Raw genomic sequence first — 21,274 nt, 5'->3', positions numbered from 1 at the left:
CAGGCTAATGTTTTAAATTCTACTTCTAAATCACAGTACAATTGTTCATCTATTTTCAGAGATCAAAACAGTCACGCTAACAAGTCAGTCAAGCTGTAAAAAGAATCAACATCCTGCTTATCTAGAGATAAAACAATATTAACTTCATCTTGAACAGCCATAAACTTCATGGTTGTTCACATCTTCCGTACACAACTGACAAGACAGTGTATTACATCTGCTTGGCTTACTTTGTACAAAGTTAGGGGGAACACAAACATGCCCTGATGCACATCGTGTTGATTTGAAGGTGTGGTTAACTGAAAAACAATTTTTAAAGATTATTTCTGATTTTAATCGGTCACTCTGAGTTTTCTATGCTGGCTGAACATGAAAATAGTCTCCTACACCTATTTCCTGCATTAGCTTCTGACAGAAAATAGACGGTGAAACTCTAGGAACAGAAAAGCCGGACAGATCTACGTCACACTGTCACTTAGCATTCATGGACTCACCCATCTTGACTCACGACGGGGAAGGCTGTTGTTGGTTTAGCTTCCAGGAAACAGCAGAGAACTCCTCGGCTAGTAGCTAACCCTTAGCATTAACAACTCCACCACACATCAACGTTGCAGAGGACACTGAGTCAGTGTTAGATTGGTATTGTTGTTAGCCAATCAGAGGCAAGATGTCCAAATATCAGGAAATAAGACTCCAAATCCTGTCTGAAGCTCAACTCTGACGTGACTCACTTCTAATTCCTGAAGATGGTGCACTAGATTTTATTTAAAAGCACCTTTCAAACCACTTGAGAGGTTTAGTGAGATTTCAAATTCAAATTCAAATTTGAGTCAAATTCAAAGATACTTTATTAATCCCAGAGGGAAATTAGAGTCTAATCTGAGAATGGTCGTGAGTGAAATTGTTGCGTGATGTGTAGTTTTCACTGTATGACTGGACACCACACATAGTAGAATCTAAACGTTAATATATGTGATATTTTTATTGCCATGTGTGATGTCTCTCGTCGTCGTCATCTTCCTCCGCTTATCCGGGTCCGGGTCACGGGGGCAGCATCCCAACTAGGGAGCCCCAGACCATCCTCTCCCTGGCCACCTCCACCAGCTCCTCCGGCAGGACCCCAAGGCATTCCCAGACCAGATTAGAGATGAAACCTCTCCAACGTGTCCTGGGTCGACCCAGGGGCCTCGTGCCAGCAGGACATGCCCGAAACATCTCCCCCAGGGAGGCGTCCTGATCAGATGCCCAAACCACCTCAACTGACTCCTTTCGATCCGGAGGAACAGCGGTTCTACTCCGAGTCCCTCCCGAATGTCCGAGCTCCTCACCCTATCTCTAAGGCTTGGTTTATGCTTGATGCATTTATTTTCTGCTTGGTGATGCGGCTTGCGGATGGAACGTGCTTCACAACTTGCAGCATTTATGGTTCATGTGGCTTGTCTCCGCAGTGAGTCAATATTCTCCCAAGCTGAACGGGGCAGCATGGAGCTCTACGGCATGCATCCAACACCACCATAGTAGAAGTAAAAATGACTGTTGTTTACAACATGGCATTCCAGCATTTTTTAACAGCGTCCTCGTCTTTTCCGACAGTGCGAGCTATTTCTCTCCAAGAATTTTTAACAACATGTTGATCACGGTGTAATGTGATGCAGGAGCCATTTCTCCCCTCTAACAGCTGTTTCTTTTTGACACAGTGCCAGAGTGCATGAAACAGCCAAGGTCATGCATTCACTTCTAAACTGTTTACATTCCAGCGATGAAGACAGAAGATGAAGACTGCTTTCTTTTCTTTTATTAAACCAAGAACTCTATTTTCAATAAAAGCTAATCAAAACAACTGTTAGTCAATAATTACCATGTGACCGATCTGTGAAATCACAATGTTATGATTAATGTTTTAATAAGTAAATGACTTATTCTTTCTGGTTAGAAAATTTCCTAGGTGCGCGGTGCGGAAAGTTTGGGCCATGCGGAGGCGCAGTGGAGGGGCGTAGTTGTTAAAATGACGCAATTTTGCTGCACGGAGCCGTGTGAACCTCGCAGACGCGTCAAGCATAAACCAAGCTTAAGGCTGAGCCCGGCCACCCTACGGAGGAAACTCATTTTGGCAGCTTGTATCCACGATCTCGTCCTTTCGGTCATTACCCAAAGCTCATGACCATAGGTGAGGATTGGGACGTAGGTCGACTGGTAAATCGAGAGCCTGGCTTTCTGGCTCAGCTCCCTCTTCACCAATGGCTCAGCGTCCGCATCACTGCAGACGCTGAACCAATCCGCCTGTCGATCTCCCGATCCCTCCTACCCTCACTCGTGAACAAGACCCCGAGATACTTAAACTCCTCCACTTGAAGTATGACCTCTCTCCCGACCCGGAGTTGGCAAGCCACCCTTTTCCGGTCGAGAACCATGGTCTCAGATTTGGAGGTGCTGATCCTCATCCCAGCCGCTTCACACTCGGCCGCGAACCTACCCAGCAAGAGCTGAAGGTCAGAGCTGGATGAAGCTAGGAGGACCACATCTTCCGCAAAAAGCAGAGACGAGATTCTCCTGCCACCAAACTTGACACACTCTACACCAAGGCTGCGCCTAGAAATTCTGTCCATAAAGGTAATGAACAGAACCGTTGACAAAGGGCAGCCCTGGCGGAGTCCAACCCTCACCAGGAACAGGTCTGACTTACTACCTTCAATGCGGACCAAACTCACGCTCCTCTGGGAAAGGGACTGAATGGCCCTTAACAGATGTCTCTCATGTTCTGAAAATCCTGTTGTGTGAACTGGGCCCACTACTGAAAAAAGCCAGTTAACCTTCATTATCTCCACTGAATTTAAACATTAAAACTATCAATCATTCCATTTGGATGAGAATAGACAAAACACAACTCAAAAGGTAAACCTTCATACCTTTAAGTGTTTCTAACCGAGATCTATGCTTTAGTGTTCACAGCTTATTGTGTTCTGCCATGACGCATCTCTGGTTTACCTGGGGTTGTTGCACTGCCTCTCTCGATATGTGACTCCGCTCTCGCAGCTTCGAGAGCAGGTTGACCACGATGACCACTCTGACCAGTGACCATGCTGAGGCCTGGGGCCCTCATCGCCCTGTTTCACACACTGGCCTCTGCGACACCACTGAATGGAAATAAAAAGGGATAGTATGCAGGTGAATCATGAGTACAGATAACAGGAAGCCCTCATTGTCTGATCAGAGATGGGTCTGTTGTACTGTTGTGAAAATCTCTGATTAAATCTGAGGATGAAAGCCTTTGATTTCTAGGTTAATGTAAGGAACTGGTCCTCTTGTTTCATTGGTCTCATGAAACTTGGTCCATAATTTGGGAAAGTGCTGCCCCTCTGGTTACCAGATGTGTTGCTGTGGTGCTCATGTAATGCACGATTATTATGAGCTGTTGCTCATAGTAAAGAGAACTAATCAGGCTTTTCAATGATCACCAATTAATACTGTTATAAGGGAGAAATTATAAACTGAGACAATGTCTGAAAACATTTTTCAGTTCATTTTCAAGCTGACATTCTAAATTAAATTAATAAAATTAGCACATTTGTGCCAAACATGCATCTTTTTCAATCAATCAATCAATCAATCAAAGCTTTATTTATAAAGCGCCTTCCGCAACCCTGTCAGGAAGCCCAAAGCGCTGAACATGGTACAGTTGTAAGTAATTATACGGAATAAATCAACAATAAAAGAAATTCAAATAACAAAATACAAATTACAAAATACAAAATGGAAATAACAAGATAGATGAAACATTCCGGTAAAATACAAATGTGTGAAACACAATTGGATTGAGTGGATGGATTGAGTGTACCAATGAAAACTGTGGAATGGATTCAACATAAAAGAGGGCCATAATCAAACATGTTCTGGAAACGCCAAGCAGAGGAGGTGTGTTTTTAGGTGATTCTTAAAGACTGGCAGAGAAGGGGACAGCCTAACTGAGGGTGGCAACTGGTTCCAGAGTAACGGTGCTAGGACTGAGAAAGCCCGGTCCCCACGGGTACGACACCTAGACCGAGGGACAGCGAGCAGGCCTTGGTCAGAGGAGCGCAGAGCGCGTGATGGGGAATGTCTGTTCAGGAGAGTGGCCAGATAGGGGGGAGCACCATCCTGGAAGAAATGATAAACAAAGACGAGTATTTTGAATTGTGAGCGATAGGAAATCGGAAGCCAGTGCAGGGAGGCCAGAACTGGACTGATGTGGTCCCGTTTCCTGGTCCCAGTCAGGAACCTGGCAGCGCTGTTCTGCACAACCTGTAGGCGACGCAGTGTTGACTGACACAACCCTGCATATAGAGAGCTGCAGTAGTCAAGCCGAGAAATTACAAAGGCATGCAGTACCCGCTCCAGGTGGGCTCTCGACAGCATATGCTTGATTTTAGCAAGGCGTCTCAGATTAAAGAAACTGGACCGGATCACAGAATTGATGTGAGCATCAAATTTAAGTCCTACATCAAGTTTCACCCCCAAACTGGTAACAACTGGTTTTGAGTATGGAGAAAGAGGGCCAAGATCAGCATAACGATCCACATTCCTGCTGTTGGGGTGAAAAACAATGAGCTCTGTCTTTCCCTCATTCAGATGTAGATAGTTGGACATTAGCCAAGACTTCACCTCATTAACACGGGAGACAAAAGACTGAATAGAGTGACCTTTCTCCTGACACAATGGAGAGTAAATCTGGCAATCGTCAGCATACAGATGGAATGATAGGCCATGTTTACGAAAGATTGACCCCAGAGGTAGCAGATAAATGGCAAACAAAAGTAGACCAAGGATCGACCCCTGCGGGACCCCCCACCGGAGCCCCTCCCAAGAAGAAAAAACATCACCCAGTTTAACACAGAATGTCCTGTTTTGGAGATACGATCTAAACCAGTCCAGAGCTGACCCTTTGATCCCAACCCATCGTTCCAAGCGATCGAGTAGAATCACGTGGTCAACTGTGTCGAAGGCTGCTGTCAGGTCTAATAACAGAAGCAGCACAGATGTTCCCTGATCTAGTGATAGATAGATGTCATTTAGGACCCTCAGTAGAGCAGACTCTGTGCTATGGCCAGACCTGAACCCTGATTGGAAAACCTCAAACAGATCAGAGTCAGCTAAATGTGAGACCAGCTGCTGATAAACGACTTTCTCAAGCAGTTTAGATGTAAAGGGCAGGGTAGAGATAGGCCTGTAATTTTCGATCACAGAGACATCAGCACCAGGTTTCTTCAGGGTCGGCCGAATAACTGCTGCTTTCAAAGCAGCTGGGACCACACCTGTGCTGAGGCTCCCATTGATAATCTGACCAAGTGAAGGGCCAAGGCACGGAAAGGCAGCCTTCCAGAGACGAGGCGGTAGAACATCAAGTGGAGAGCCAGATGGCTTCTGCCTCGCAACTAGCTTACTCAGCTCAGAGTATGAAACTGTATTGAGGGAGCTCAGGGTGGGTGGTAATGGAGGAACTGGAACAGGGTCAACAGAGTTACCTGAAATGACTGCTCTAATGCCCGACACTTTATCAACAAAGAATTTGTGAAAAGCTTCAGAGTTTCCAGCAGCTGTAGGAGACATGAAGCTAGGCTCCTGATACACCAGAACTGAGTTTAGCGTTTTGAAGAGAATCTTAGGATTATTGGAGTTTGTCTCAATGATGTCTGCAAAATAGGCCATTCTGGCGGCCCTCACTGCATCCTGATAAGCAACCAGAGATGCTCTGAACAACTCACGCGAGACCTGTAGGCCATCCTTTTTCCACTTTCTCTCAGAGGATCTACACGCCCGCCTACAAGCCCGTGTGACATCAGAGAGCCATGGCTCCCTCCTAGGCCGAGACTTGCAAAGCTTGAGAGGGGCAACCACGTCCAGGACCTGATTACAAAGTACATCAAAGTGTTGTGAATAGTGATCAACGTTAGATGGATCAGGGTTAAAGGTCTCTAACCTTACAGACATACAGTCTACAAACTTTGAAATTGTTTCTGCATCCAGGGCTCTGAACCTAGTAGCTGGAGCTTCACACACAGGGACAGGACATGGCAACGTAACATCACAGAGAATTGGAGAGTGGTCAGAGAACACAGGAGGCAAAGTCACAAGGTTCATGATGGGTAGACCATAAGAGATAACCAGGTCCAGGGTGTGACCCCTGGCATGAGTTGGGGATGATACCCATTGAGTTAGATTGAATGACTCTAGCAAATTAAAAAAAACCTTTAGCAAGCACATTATCAGGACAGCAGATATGGATTTTAATGTAATACTGTAATGTAATAATAAGTATTTTAATGTAATACTTCTAAGCGCTTGCTCAGGAAGGCAATAGGGCATGACAAAACAGGACTTTCTGCAAAATTATCTGAGTAAAGTTTTTTTTCTCCAGTGGGCTGCATTAAATACTCCACAGAGAAGCATGCGTCATACAGACACTATGCATTTTACAGTAATGTGTTAAAAAGGGATGCAACATTGACCAAAGAACAGCCACAATTTCCACATTTAGCAGGAATGTTCCAGTGTACAAACACACCCTCACAGAAATACACAGAAAGAGCTCTCTAAACAAGAACAGCTGATTTCCCCTCAGGGGTTTCTCCTCCAGCAGTGTCACAAACTCCTATCTGATCCTGTCAAAGTTTGTGTTCAGCTAATTAAATAAACCACTGCTGTTATTATCTTCAGCATGAATGTAGATGATGGGCTGTCGGGGGAGTGAGCTTTAAGGAGAATCAACAAAGACAGTAACAAAACAATTATCTTAAATAAAAAAATACATTGTGCTTCTGTTGGCTCAAACCCCAATGGCTCATTTCTGCCACATCAGCTGCTCCTTCAGGTGAAAACAAGAGCAAGGAAATGGTTCCTTCTGTGAATGGTTCCTTCCTAACCCTAACCCAACCCATTCACACTGAACATGAACTAAAACCTAACACAGAGTAGAGCTGCTCAAACATCTCTTCTCAGCTTGTGTGAGGATTTCTGAGTTCAAGCCTTTTATCCTCAAATGGCACAACTCAGTGGAAGTACTTGCACCAAACAACCCTTAAAGGCTCAATAAAGTTTTGCTTTTAGCAGGATCGATTTAGATTGTCCACGACATAAAATACTGTCGCTCTTCGTTTCATGTAATTGACGGATGGAGAGATCTGTGGTATCCTTTGGAGGAAGAATGTGTTTGTCTCTGTAGAAGACATCACGTTTTACAAGCTTTACTCTCAGATAAATGCTACATAGCTCATTATGTTGGGCAGCACACTGACAAAAGGAAAACTTGTGTCTCCAAAATAAAAGTTACTCGTGAATGAGTCGAGTCAATTAAACCTGAGCGGAGACCTTTAAAGCTGACACTTGAGATGTGCTTGTTTGATTGGTGTTGCACTGATGGAAGACTTCTATGTCCTAACAAAACCCACAAGGCAGTGTTTGTCAGACGCTCTTGTTTGGTGACATTTACAAGAGGATTTATTTGGTGAGATGTTGCCAGACAACGAAGGACTAACTCCAGTAAAAAAGAAAAAAACAAGAAAACGTTAAAACAGAAGATCAAAGGTCATCTTTACCCCTGGAAAATAAAACGTGAATCGTTTTCAAAAAAGGATGAATGACTTACTCTGAAAAAAAATCAAAAACAAAAGAAATATGAGGAGGGAGCTTTGTCGCTGGACAGTTTTTGGTTTAAAAAACCCGAGTTTATAACTGATGCAAACAAAACGGGTGTGCAGTCACCATATTGGGGCCGCAGGCAGAGCCCTCGGCAGCTGGCATGAATTTGGTCTCACACTTCCTCCCAACACGGTGGCACCACAGAGCCTTGCAGATGTCCTGGAACGACATTAGAGGTAAATAAACTAAATGGAATGACCAGGATCTTCCTCACAGCAGCCATGAACAAAGCTACCAGAAACTGGAGGAAAGATAATTGATGACACTGTTATTTCGCCTTTGGGGAATCATTAAGACATGTTGATGAAAGCTTGATGAAATGGATATTGCCTGAAAAATGAGGATTTCGCGACCTGTCCCAGTGCAGCAACATTTCCAAAATATTCATGCTTCTGTAGCTAGGATGACAACATTTCCAAAAAGAGAGAAAAAAGCTGCTGTTAATTTAATTTCTGTAAAAGGGAGACAAATATTTTGGCTGTCTGAGTGTTTAGTTGTGTCATTTTCATATTATAAAAAGAGAAACAGCAGAAATATGATTGGGTCGTACCAGGCTCATATCATATCCTGATTCTAGGCTTTGTTCAAAAAATGAAAAAGAGAAATCTCCATGGGAGCCCCGGGTGGTTTCCCTGCTACTTTTTAGCGTGGCCACTCTGTTTCTGTCTGGACGACTACATCAGATTGTAACAACTCAGTGCAGATGCTGACAAGCATCTCTGCCTCAGCAGGTCGCAGCCAAGAGCCACCATGGAATTCTTTCCAAGGCCTTTTTGTCCAGCATGCTCGGAACATTTCTAGCAGTAAAACTGGATGACAAGGTTCATGAAGGACGGATGAAATGCACAGAAACAGGAATTAATAATTGAACCAGAAAACACCTGCACACATTTTTATTTTGAGGTGGCAACCAATCCTCATCTAACTGCTCACACTGAGGAGGAAATAATGAGTCGTTTTCAATGGTATCTAATTGTGACACGTTTGCCAACTAGTTTCCTGATATATGAATTTACAATAAACTACACAACTGAGATGGTTTCTTGTACTTTTCATCAATTTTTTTTAGTGTTCGGAATGCTTCTGATTTTTTCAAGCACTATGATTCGTTACATAAAAAAGGATTCTGGCATGATCCAGTCTGCAGGTAACTTTCAATGTTTTCTCAAACAATTTTAGGAGTGTCTGCACACTGTAAAATGTACGATTTTTACAGACATTACCAGATTTTGCATGGGTTTAAGGAGGTTTTATCTTAAGTCTAGAATTTATGTGTGTGATATCTATGAACATGTGATGCAAAGTCTCATTTCAATGCATTTTCCGTGTTTATTGTTTTTTGGGTGCGTAATTTCACAACTAAAAACAACATGTTCAAAGTAAATACAAAAACACAGAATACAAATTGTTCTAGCATGATACATATTTTTTAAGATTTCAAGAATCACTTTATTGTCTCTGCCCACATTTTCATAAACAAGAAAGTTTAGTTGCCTTAGCAGAAGCTTTGTCTGGGGTCATACGAACAGGTGAAGATGAGTGAACCAAGAAGGAGGATGAAACATGGGAAAATAAAAGAGGAACAGCAATGATGTGATGACATTATTATACTGTTCATTTATCATGTGCACAAACTAACAAACATTATATATATATATATATATATATATATATATATATATATATATATATATATATATACATAGATATATATCACCTCAAACATTCAAGATTCCTTCCATCTCTAGGACTTAACTACACGTGATAACCTGTGGTTTAAAGAAAAGTAAATATCCAATGACACTATGCAGAGGAGAGGCCATCTTTAGGTTTAAGACACTGCATCATGGATTATTGAGCAAAATCAGACAAACAACTGCCTTTGCACTGGTATTTAATTTCAAAACTAAATAAGTTTTTTGGAATATGTCCAACCAGTAAAATAAACAGCAATATCAGCAAAAAAAGACAATGGGGGAGCAAGAAGGAAAAATTCCCATTGGCAATGTTCCTGGGTGTATTTAATCCTTACCACAAGGGTAGCATTACAAATCCTACTGTTTGTTTTGTGTGTGTGTGTGTGTGTGTATGCATGCGCGCATGCACACACAACACACACACACACACACACACACACACACACACACACACACACAAACACACACACACAGGTCTATGCAAGTATTAACATGAGGATATGTAACTCTATCCCGTTCTTTTTTCTTCCTTTCCTCTTTCATGTTCATTTATCCTGCCTAACCCTAACCCTAACCCTCATGCCATCTCACTGTAAAGTTCTTCCTACAAAACAATTTTTAAAGCAGTTCAGCTGCCACAAGTCAGCAAACCTTTACATGATTGCAAATAAGTAAGTTTTTTTTGTTGCAATTAGCCTTACCTTTTTAAAAGCAAGGGTGCAGAGTTTGGCCTTCTCTCCAAACTGCCATTTGCACTGCGTGTCTGCGTCGTACAACTCGCCCGGTAGCTTCTCTGGGTAGCTGTACTCCTTGACTGCTTTGGGTTCATCTGACAGGCACAAAGCCTGGGCAGTACTGGAGAGCAGGAGGTGGGAAAAACGATGGAAACATAATCAAGAAATGAAAAAGATGCTTGGACTGCTGGCTTGTCCCAAGTGTGGCATTTTTTCACCTTGAAATTATTTTGTGTGGCCCCAAATGCTTTTCAAGAGTGGTGTCATTTTAAATGCCCAGCAGTCTAGATATAGATAATCAACTTTTGTAACATTTGTCACTTTTTACCATATAAATGTATTGTTTTTGGCATTTTCTTCTAATTATCATTTTTATGGCCCAAAACAACTTTTAATTTGGCCCTTGTCTTGGACACCTCTGGTTTAGAAGATCATTGTCACACTAGAACGGCCACCAAACCGCCACCATTAGAATGGTCTTGAGTAGTAATTATGACGGCTGCTTGTAAAGGTCAGTCAATTCACCTTGTAAGTTTATAATTTCATATAATATTTAATTTAATTAACTAAATAAGGGTTTATTAACCAAAAACGCTGTTTCAGAATCATAACTGTCCATTGTATCAGTCTCTCTTACACCAATTCTACAACCATAGTTTTTATGCGTTTTCTCTCTTCCTTTATATTTTAGTCATAAAAGACAAAACAATAAATAACGAGGTCGAGAAATAATGCTGGAGTTGCTCTTTGATTGTAAAATTTCAAATTCTCGGTGTTCTATTTTTAATTTTTTCAGAGAAACCAGCGAGAAAATCACTGGCATTCAAAATGACGGCCTCGAACCAAAATAAGTAGAAATGATCACATTTTTGTTTGTCTTTTGCACAATGCACATGAAATCCATTTGTAATGAAAATTTGCACATTTTTAGGAATTCAGGAAATAGCAAGGCTGTATGCATTTATTTGTTAAAGTAATTAAACAAGCCAATTGTAAAACAGTCAGAATGTTAATACATAGGCGTGAGATTGTAGGTTGTACCATTACATGAAATAAAGCCTCATTGCTGGGTACTCTAAAATTGTTCCAAAGCGAGCATCCACATGTTCCACTGCTGCTGACACCAGGGGCAACTGTGGAGTGTTGCCATGGTAACATAATACCTTTCCAAAAACAAAAATCTCAGAGTGATGGTTTTCATGCAACACTCAATTTTGATAGACATAAAAGTCTTTGCTCATATCACTTGTATTCTAACACCTGTAAGAAGGTGGTGGTGGTGGTGGGGGGGTGCCTTAATTTTAACTGATATCAAGGGTTTCTTTAAATAAATGTTTTACAGCTTAAGTATCGCAGTAGAGGGAATATAAAACACAAATATGATGGAAAGAACTTGAAAAGGCAAATATGTTGGAATGGTACATTTAGTTAGCGAGTGGTCCTGATTGCTTTAACAGAAATATATATACATGTGTGTGTGTGTGTGTGTGTGTGTGTGAGTGCACGCGCTATTCCAGCTTTTTATGAGTCCTGTGTGTCTACAGTGAACAATTACTGCCCTCTGCAAGTGTAACATTCTGATATTCCACATTATTCACAATAAAGGGATTCTGAAAAATAGATTTTGCAAATGGTGTAATCAAACACATCTGTAGGGTTTGGTAAATTGAGTGCTTTAAGAGCTCAATATATATATTACCTCTACTGATGACCAATAAGCTGTGATACTCTATCTAAATATAGAATATCAACCATGCTCTATCTTTACTGTGTTAATCAGAAGATTCTAGGATTCTTTATTTTTTAGGGGATTGTACACACTTTGTTTTGATTCAGAAGAGTCAGGTTTATAAAAGTAAGAATTTATTTTACTAACAATTAAAACATGACAAGTTAACTAACATTTACTGTGATGGGTGGAACTAGATGTGACATATGAACCTATGTGTGAATGCAATGTTATCAGAACTTCCGTATCTAGGAGAGCTGAGTTCTGGATGTAAAATAATTTGCTTTGCTTTAAGCTATGAAGTTGATTATTATCAAAAGCACATCAGACACTATCTGTCGTTTCTACTTCACCCGTTCTTGGAGACTCTCTTAGTGGATCCGAGGGTCAGAGAGGTCGGATGACCTCTGGCACCGAAGGGCTGTAGAATACCGTAGCACCGACTCTTCAGTACAGAGATGTCTCGGGTCACGAACAGATGGATGGAACCGCGCGTCTGGGACTCTTAAGGAGTCTTAACAATATCAGCTCGTCCTGCAGGAACCGTTTGCTGTATAAGCTTCGCAGGTGCAAAAAGATTTTGACGACGTGTCAAAAGCTTTGATGGGTTAAAGAGGGTTTTGCTTCAGATGGCCGGTCTGAAGCTTTCTCTAGAACTGATGAATCACCAGAGTGATCCAGTTTTAATGTACTCATGTTATGAGTTGTGTAGCCAACCAGAGGTTGACAAGTTGAGGAATATTACCAAGACAACTTCAGAAACATGCCTTCCTTGATACCGGATGCTCTGATCTGGGGTAAAGGACTATCCATGTGTCACGCGTTTGACTTAACCTTACTTTGTCCTTGTATGAGTGCAAATGGTGATGACCTTGCCATATAAACATGCTGAAACATATATCAATTTAATCATAACATAACATTCATTTGAAACTTCAATCATTGAGCACAGATTAATGAAACATTTCCTTATATTATAATAATTATAAGTAGCAATAAACAAACATTTATTTAATGGTTATCTAGCTTATACGTTTTAGAAGTTCATATTTAATTTAGGAAATCATTCTTTGATTCAGCAACTAATCCGGGCTGCGAGTCTTCACTTATTTGGAGGCATGAAGAATCCTGTAGGACGATAAGGGAAGCTTGAACCTTGAGGAGTGAACATTATTGTTGACTATTCATTATTTGTGTTCAGAGCTGCAGAGAGGCTCTGAGCTCCAGCTGATGGGATGAAGGCAGGCTGATTTAAGGGGAACACATGCAGTCTCGTGTCACCTTTTTGACCAGATGTTGAATGGTCAAACAGTACCCAAAAACTGACCATTGCTGGACGTTATACATCTGTGGCTGTACAAATATGGACTAGATGCTGTCAGTCACTTAAATTCATCCAAAACAGACACTGACGATACTCAGTTATATTTATCCATTAACCCTGATGAACCTAATCGGTTAGTTAGATTACAGGCTTGTCTTGAAGACATAAAAAACTTGGATGACTCAAAACGTTCTAATTTTAAATCAAGACAAAATTGAAGTTCTCATCTTTGGACCGGAGTTTCAGAAAAGGAAATTGCTTAGTCAATCACCATTGCACACGAATCTGGACCTGACCTGAACAGCATTAAATTAGCCTTCAAGAACATTGTAAGGAATCTTGGTGTTATCTTTGACCAGGACGTCATTCAAATCCCACATTAACCCTCTCAGGCTCAAAATAAGTTTTGGTAAAAGGACAAACAACTAAGTCCTTCAGGGGTACTTCTGAGTTAAAAAAATGCTCATGAAATACGTATGTGGAGTAACCATGTAGGTAGGTTTTAACGTTGCAAATCTGCAATGCCTGCCTCCAGAGGGTTAAACAGGTTGGTAGGATTTCCATCTGTGGAATATTGCTAAGATTAGACACATCATTTCCAGGAGTGATGCTGAAAAACTAGTTCATGCATTTATTACATCAAGACTGGATTACTGTAATTCATTACTCTCAGGAAGTCCACAGAATGTAGTTAAAAGTCTTCAGCTTGTCCAAAATGCTGCAGCTAGAGTTCTGATGAGAATTAAAAAGAGATCATATCTCTCCTGTCTTAGCTTCTCTACATTGGCTACATGTTAAATTCAGAATAGATTTTAAGATCCTCCTTCTCACATATAAAGCTCTTAATAATCAAGCTCCATCATATATCAGATTGTTCCATATTCCTAACAGAACACTATGCTCTCAGACTGCAGGTTTACTGGTGGTTCTTAGAATATCTAAAAATAGAATGGGAGACAGATCTTTTAGCTATCAGGCTCCTCTCTTGTGGAAACAACTCCCAGCTTTAGTCCGTGAGGCAGACACCTTGTCTACTTTTAAGACTAGGCTTAAAACATTAATTTGATAGGGTCTATGGTTAAAATCTGATGTTAGCCCAGATCTGGACGGTTGGGGGAGTGGAGGGAGGTGGAGTGTACAGTCGGTAAAGATGGCTCTTCCTTGTCCTGCCTCCAACATGCCTCCATCTAAAAGGCGAGGTAATCTAGAGTTATCTCTGTAGTTATGCTGCTACAGACATAGACTGCTGGAGGAAACACTGACCACTTTCCACACTCTACTACATTCTTCTACCACTTCTCTCTAATTGCATTACTTCCTGCTATTTTAGCTGTTAACTTTATTTTTTCTCCTCAGAAGAAGCACCAATGGTGTTCTGCTGAGCTGTGGTGACCTCATGGAGGGGGCCATCGGCTGACACTGCTGCTAACCACTTAAACATTCTCCCTCTCCTGATTATAACATTTTAATTTCTTTGACATTGAACGTGCTGCTACTAGTTCACTTGTTGGATTAATTATATGTAGATCAACTAAGATAAAGACAATAAAGTTTATCTCTTACAAAATAGAATATTTACAAAAATATCACAATTTAGCCATAGAAACACTATTTGGTATGTTGTTTGTGTGTGTGTGGTGGATGGGGGGCTGTGAGGGTATGTTTGTGTGTGTGTGAGTCCTGGTGGATGGCTGCTATAAGGTGGTTTTTCAGGAACACTACTCAAAGCAACTCGGACCGATGCAGCTCGGCCCAACCACAGTTTCCAAGGGCGCGATTCGGTATCTTCCCTCTATTTTCTCCTCTATTTTTAGTCCCTGCTCTGTTGAAGTACCTGGCAAGACTGAGTCGGGCAGGCATCATGATTCTGGCCGCGGATTGGCCAGGGGGCGGACTCACTGGTTGCTCCGGAGTTTTTTGTTTTCTGTTTCACTGCCTGCAGCCATTTCCTGGTTCAGAGTCTGACAAAAACCCATAAAAGTGAGCAAAATGTCCAGCAACACCACCATGTTTCAGCTGAGTTGTGTTTCTGTGCAGCATACAAGTTACCTTACACTGTTTACTGATCACCTCATGTTATTTTGTCACAAGTGAAAATCGTGAATTGATCTGAATCAGGAAAACCAACCCATTTTGTGTCTTTTCAGGATCCCATGACAAAAACGACTTAATGTCTCATCTTTTCCTCAAAGTTTATCCTGTGGGAACACTACACATTTATCATGAGTTGGAGGTAAAAAGAGAGTTTAATTTATTTCAAAGATTTCTCACAGACCTACTGAATCATTTCTGCCAGATGAAATTACTGAGGTATCATGGTTAGCCGGTGTGAAAAAGAATGCCAGCTGCCATGTAAAATGGCAAATGGACAAAATAAAAATAAAACACACTAAAGGCTTGACTCCATACAGCAACTGTACTACTGAGAACCTGCGTCAGCATTTGATTAGCCCATGTAAGTTTAGCCTAAAATCCTGGATAGACACCTTTATTCACCACATAAAGGAAAACACTGAAAGTAAAAATCTGTTGAGGATGAGGTAGAAAACAGGTGATCTGAGGCACTCTGATGATATTATTTTATTGAGCAAGAAAACTAAAAATCTGTTGCTCTGAATGCTACATTTATTAGATCTGAAGACTGAAGAAATTAAGACTTAATTTCGCTTTTAAAATGTTGTGACATGACATTCTTTCCACATTGCCTGGGCCTTTTGTAACACTGCACTAAACCAGCTTTAGCATTTAAGTATTAAATCAAAATCTTTAACATATTTCTGATAAGATCAAAGAAAACATAATTTCCACATTTCTAACCACTGCAGGTAAACTTAATAGCACTTAAATCTTCCAACTGAATTGCCTTATTTGGTATTAAAATTTCAGTCATGACAGCCATACAAACTTAAGAACCTGCTTTGATGCACTGCACCAAAGCACGCCTCGATCTTCAACTGGATGATGAAACTCGGATTTAACCTGAGTATAAAGCAGCCTATTGGCTGATGGGGTGCTTGGTATCACAGCACATGAAAAAATGGTCAACACATTGAACCCAAATTGTATAATATGGTATAGTATATAACTCATATAGTGTTGATTATAACAGAGCATTTACAGCTCAGGATTACCTCTAGAAGAAGACCAGAGGACTCTGTGATGCTGAGATCCTCTCCATCTGACCTTAAGAGGTGATGGAAGTTTAATATAAGGCTGACAGGTCTAACAAGGTTGAGGTCATCCCAGCTCTAATAACTCGGCGAGGAAATACACCGTCTGTCTCCACCACTTGGAGAGGGAGACCTAACAGTTCAGTTAACACACTGGTAAATTTAGTGGAGGGCACTGACTCTGACCTATCTAGTTTCAAACACACATACACACACACCCTCGAGCACATTCGCAGACACAGAAACACGGCCAGACATGTGGACGCTGTTGCAGTGATGGTTGTTTTTCTGCCTGGGTGAGCAGACTGTTTGAAATGCAGTCGCTGCACAAAAACACACTTTTTATCTCTTGAAAACTTAAACCAGCATGTGGCTGGGCACATAATAAATCGTCTCTCTATAAAACAGCATTTAGAGGCAAAAACTCACACCATTCTAACTAGTTGCTATTCAAACTTAATTCTCTGTGTCAATATATCTTTGTAATTGGACCAACAGTTACCAGGCAACTATTGTTTACTCTTTACTGAACATGTTTACTGAACTCTTTACTGAACATTGATACATTCAGGCTTTACTCTACAAGACATTATGTCTGCTGCATTATTAGCACATAACAAATGCTGTAAAAGCTGATTTACTGGTGGCTCATCAACTTGATGACTCCTATGTCCTGAAAACTACTTTAGGAGGGTTGCCCTTAAATGTCTGCGTTACTAAGAGCTTCTTAAATCACATATTTCAGCATGAAGAAAAAAGCTACAGAACAGCTTACTTGAGAAAGCGACTGAGGTACTGGCGACTACAAAGGGACCAAGAAAAGACGCCATTGTGTCCGGCTAATGTGGGTGACATGATGTTGCCCTCTGACTTTTTGCAAACGTTCCCCTCGCCATCATGGACCATTCCAAAACTGGAAAAAAAGAAGTGCACAAGAGATGTTCTTGTTGTTATGGTGCTTCGTTCTAACGATGCAGGTTTTTATTTCATTGCAACAAAAGATGTGAACCCAAAAAAATGTATTCACCATGTGAAGCAGAAACCAAAATATGAATTACTGAGGGTAAGAAGCCTATCATTAACTTGCAGATTTATGATAAATACTTAAAAACATCTTGTATTGTTCAAATGTCAAATACAGAGAATGCTCTTAATGTCTTCTGGACTCTTACAGTTGAAACTAGTTTTTCTGCTCATGCTTGATCAGTTTTACATGGAGGAAATAAGTATTCATTAGAAACAGGGAATAAAAGCTCTTACTTGTGTCCAGATTCATGTGCGATGGTGAAAGCCAGACCTAGGCCAGTGTCTTCATTGACAGTACAACTTCGATACTTGCTGCACATCCCGCTAATTGGTGCAAAACCTGCAAAACAATTACATTTTCAAATAATTGATTTCACCTCAGAGAATACCACTGTAAATGCAACAACTATACTGAGAGTCTGTGTCTTTGCTGAGCCACTGGTTAAGAGAATGTCAACTCTTTAATTCTAAAATCATAAGCAGAAAGCTTGCACTAATTTAATCTGTCTGCGTTTGCATTACTAAAAAAAAAAGATCCAACGGAACATTACCTAGTAGAAATCCCTTCCATATGTTTAAACTGACATTCCCAAACCCTACCACTACTTTTTCATTTACTTTTCAAATTAACCGTTAACCCTGCTCAATTCTCATATCTCAAATTCTATATCAAAGTTCCTTTTACCACATATCCCTTTGAACGTTGTATCTGTGCTCTTTTAAAACACACACACACACACACACACACACACACACACACACACACACACACACACACACACACACACACACACACACACACACACACACACACACACACACACACGCCAACGCTGGCTGTAAATCAAAAGAATAACACACATGTTGGCTCTCCCTTATTTTTGTTGTCTCAATGTCTTGTAGAGAATTTTGTCTTATGTTACATTCACCCCCCCACTCCCCTAAGTAATGTTCTTGTGTAAGTAACTAATGTGAGTAATAATAGTAAACATAACCAGGGAGACTGACTGTGAGTACTACCATTCACTTTATTTTCTGTGTCAAGGAGAAGGCAGGTCGTGTATTATGTAACAGTTTGAAATATGGGTGAAAACATGAAGGGATAGAGCTGTAATGGCAATGCAAATAAACTGTGTTATATAATGGCCTGTTGCAATAATAGCCGTGTTACCTTGAACCTTTAGGAGCAGGAATTAGTCAGCAGCAACTTTTTAATGAAGACAAATGGAGACATAAGCACACACACCTTCTAACTAGAGCTTAATAGTGATGATTTGAGCTAATGCTAGCCTTCACACTTTGAAGTCCATGGGGTGTTTCTCAATGTCAAGGAACTTTGCCTTGATGTCTGCGCCCTGCCCCAGTTGCCTAGGAGATACGTCATCAGGAGCAGCCAAGATGTGTTCCAATCGGTTCCAATGTTCATGTTCTACCGAGGCATGTGTTCTCCGTTTGTTAGCCGTTTAGCTAGCTGAGCAAGGATACACGGGAGGTGTCTTGTAGGCTAGCCTTGGTCAAAAATTACCCACAATACACCACGGTATTTTCAAAAATTTGACAAATCAGAAGCCGGCAGCTACTTTGGGGACAATTTTCAAGTTTAAAAGTAATTCAGCTAATTTAAAATGTTTTTTTTATGGATCCAAAGAAGTTATCTATTGTTGGTTAGTTGCTTAGTAGTTGCAGCTTCGGTGGCTAGCGGGTAGTAACTCGATTATATTTTTATTTAATAAACATATACACAATTTAAAAAGTAAAAGTTGTTATATTGAAACTAATGCATATAAAATATAATGTTATCTCCCGTGTCACGTGACGTTACGTGACCGCTGTGCAAGCCGCGGTCACGTGATGCAAGTCTGTTCCATTTAACCATTTTCTTTGACCAAGGAAGGACAGTGTCCTTGTAAGTGAGGCACATGGAAGACATCGCCTCGCAAGGCAAGGCACCTTGACATTGAGAAATACCCATAGTGTTTGAGAAGTGGGTCACTGTGAAAGAGTTTTTTCTTGTACAGCAAGAGAAATCTTTCTTTCCTCAGAGTGAAGACAATAACAGCAGGACCATCACTTTAGACCCCACTATGATGTCATAACCTCGTAACTTATTATGCCATGTTTAGATTTTTGCAAATGTGTTCCTTTAGTGCTACGGCAATAACAATGCTGCTACACTCCACAGTCTTAAGAGGCTCTCCTGCTCTAAACCCTAAATCTGTACCTCAGTAAAACATTTCAATAAAGATCTTACAGTGATCAAGATGTTACCATGAATCGGTCCTCATATTGGCACAACTCTCGTATGCTCAATCAGAACGCAGTAATACGCTACAAGATCAAAGGATCAGTGTGACCAGTTCATTTTTTTTCAGCCAAGTCACGACCCTGGTGTGTACAGGCCCCACATCCATCACATTCCACATATAGGTTCGTGACATGCTACAGCTGTGAAGATAAACCTCATGATCTTGCAATGCAAATTTTGGACAATCTGAACTCCTCAGTGGTGTTACAATCAGTCACATTTAGGCGCCCTTAAAGTTGTGGTTCAATGAAAACATTTTTTAATAACTATTTTTAATTATAATGGGTCACTCTGAGTTTTTCATGCAGGGCAGGCTGAACATAAAACTAGTTTTCTACACTTATCTCCTGCATTAGATTATGATATAAAACAGACGTTGAAACGAAACATTCGACACACTGGCACTTAACATCAGGAAATATGACTCAAATCCTGCCATCATCTGATGTCACAGACTTGTCTTTGCTGAGCCAGGCGTTTGAGGGCTTTTTGTGCCCTGAATACAGCCTGCAAAGCATTCATTCCAACTAGAGACCACTGCAAATGTACTAATTTAACGAGTGAACACAACTTGAAAACACATCAGAATCCTTAACCAAGACCATGCAAAGGCAATCCATGTACAGGCATCGTCCAGTGTTAAGAGGGGCTTTAGCCCATGTTCTCTCGAACTGTACGTTTACATGATTTTAATACAGTATAAAACTACAAATAAGCCTTAGATCTGTTCCTCTGCTTCTCTGGGTTTTGCATGTGATTTCACATTATTCCATATGTCTTTAGAGAAACATTGGGGAACAGTGCAGAAAAAGAAACCTGCAGATGGTTTAACATCTGTTGTGGTTGGTGTCATTTGAGGTGAAACCATAAGAAAAGAGTCTTTCCCAGACAGTGTCAGATCAGATTAAACAACCAGCTCTACAGTTCACCATGCTATATATGTTGACAATTTTCAATCCATGTACATTTTGTTTTACTATGATATTAGGAAAAAATAATCCACCATGACAGAGAATCTCAGCTGCTCCTTTCCTGGCTGTCAGTCTTCTCAACACAGGCAACACAGATGTTTCCAATTGAAAAACTGTTTTTCAAAGCATTTGTTAAATAGAAAAAGGGTTTTCTGTTGGGTATTATTAAAAAGCCATTGCAACCAACAATAAAAGCAACTTATAATACGGCCAATGGATGCACTTTTTAACTGCATTTTAGACATCAAATCCTGATGGCAGGAAACTTTCTCCAGCTCAACCAGGACAAAACTAAAGTTTAAGTTATCGGTCCTGAGGCCCAGAGAGGGAATTTTTTTTTTTACCAAAATTACAATCACTGTCTTTTAATCCATCTTCATAAGTGAAGAACCTGGGTGTCATCTTTGACTCTGAGCTGACTTTGATCTTATTAAAAATATCACCAAAATAGGTTTTTATCATCTAAAGAACATCGCCAGAGTCTGCCCCATTCTTTCTCGGGCCAATACGGAGACGCTGATGCATGCTTTTATCACCAATCGGATAGACTACTGTAATGCCCTGCTTCCTGGTCTTCCTAAAAAGAGGATTTCAGGTCTACAACTATTACAAAACTCAGCAGCACATGTCCTGACGAAGACCAGGAG

General features: G+C 40.7%; 1 protein-coding gene across 1 annotated transcript in view; it reads right to left on the bottom strand.

Annotated features, from left to right (window-relative positions):
* The window catches only part of LOC107378752 (A disintegrin and metalloproteinase with thrombospondin motifs 16), a 112,576-nt gene that overhangs the window by 46,815 nt on the left and 44,487 nt on the right, over positions 1 to 21,274 (bottom strand). Inside the window, exons 8-12 of the mRNA XM_015949123.3 lie at positions 17,586 to 17,691; positions 17,101 to 17,238; positions 10,070 to 10,223; positions 7,735 to 7,830; positions 2,986 to 3,134 (exon numbers count right to left, since the gene is read on the bottom strand). Of these exons, the coding sequence (XP_015804609.2) occupies positions 2,986 to 3,134; positions 7,735 to 7,830; positions 10,070 to 10,223; positions 17,101 to 17,238; positions 17,586 to 17,691 (643 nt within the window). The remainder of the gene's footprint in view (positions 1 to 2,985; positions 3,135 to 7,734; positions 7,831 to 10,069; positions 10,224 to 17,100; positions 17,239 to 17,585; positions 17,692 to 21,274) is intronic.

This window comes from Nothobranchius furzeri, chromosome 5, assembly GCF_043380555.1.
Source record: "Nothobranchius furzeri strain GRZ-AD chromosome 5, NfurGRZ-RIMD1, whole genome shotgun sequence".
NCBI classification, from domain to species: domain Eukaryota; kingdom Metazoa; phylum Chordata; class Actinopteri; order Cyprinodontiformes; family Nothobranchiidae; genus Nothobranchius; species Nothobranchius furzeri.
This window is presented reverse-complemented; position numbering and strand designations above follow the sequence as displayed.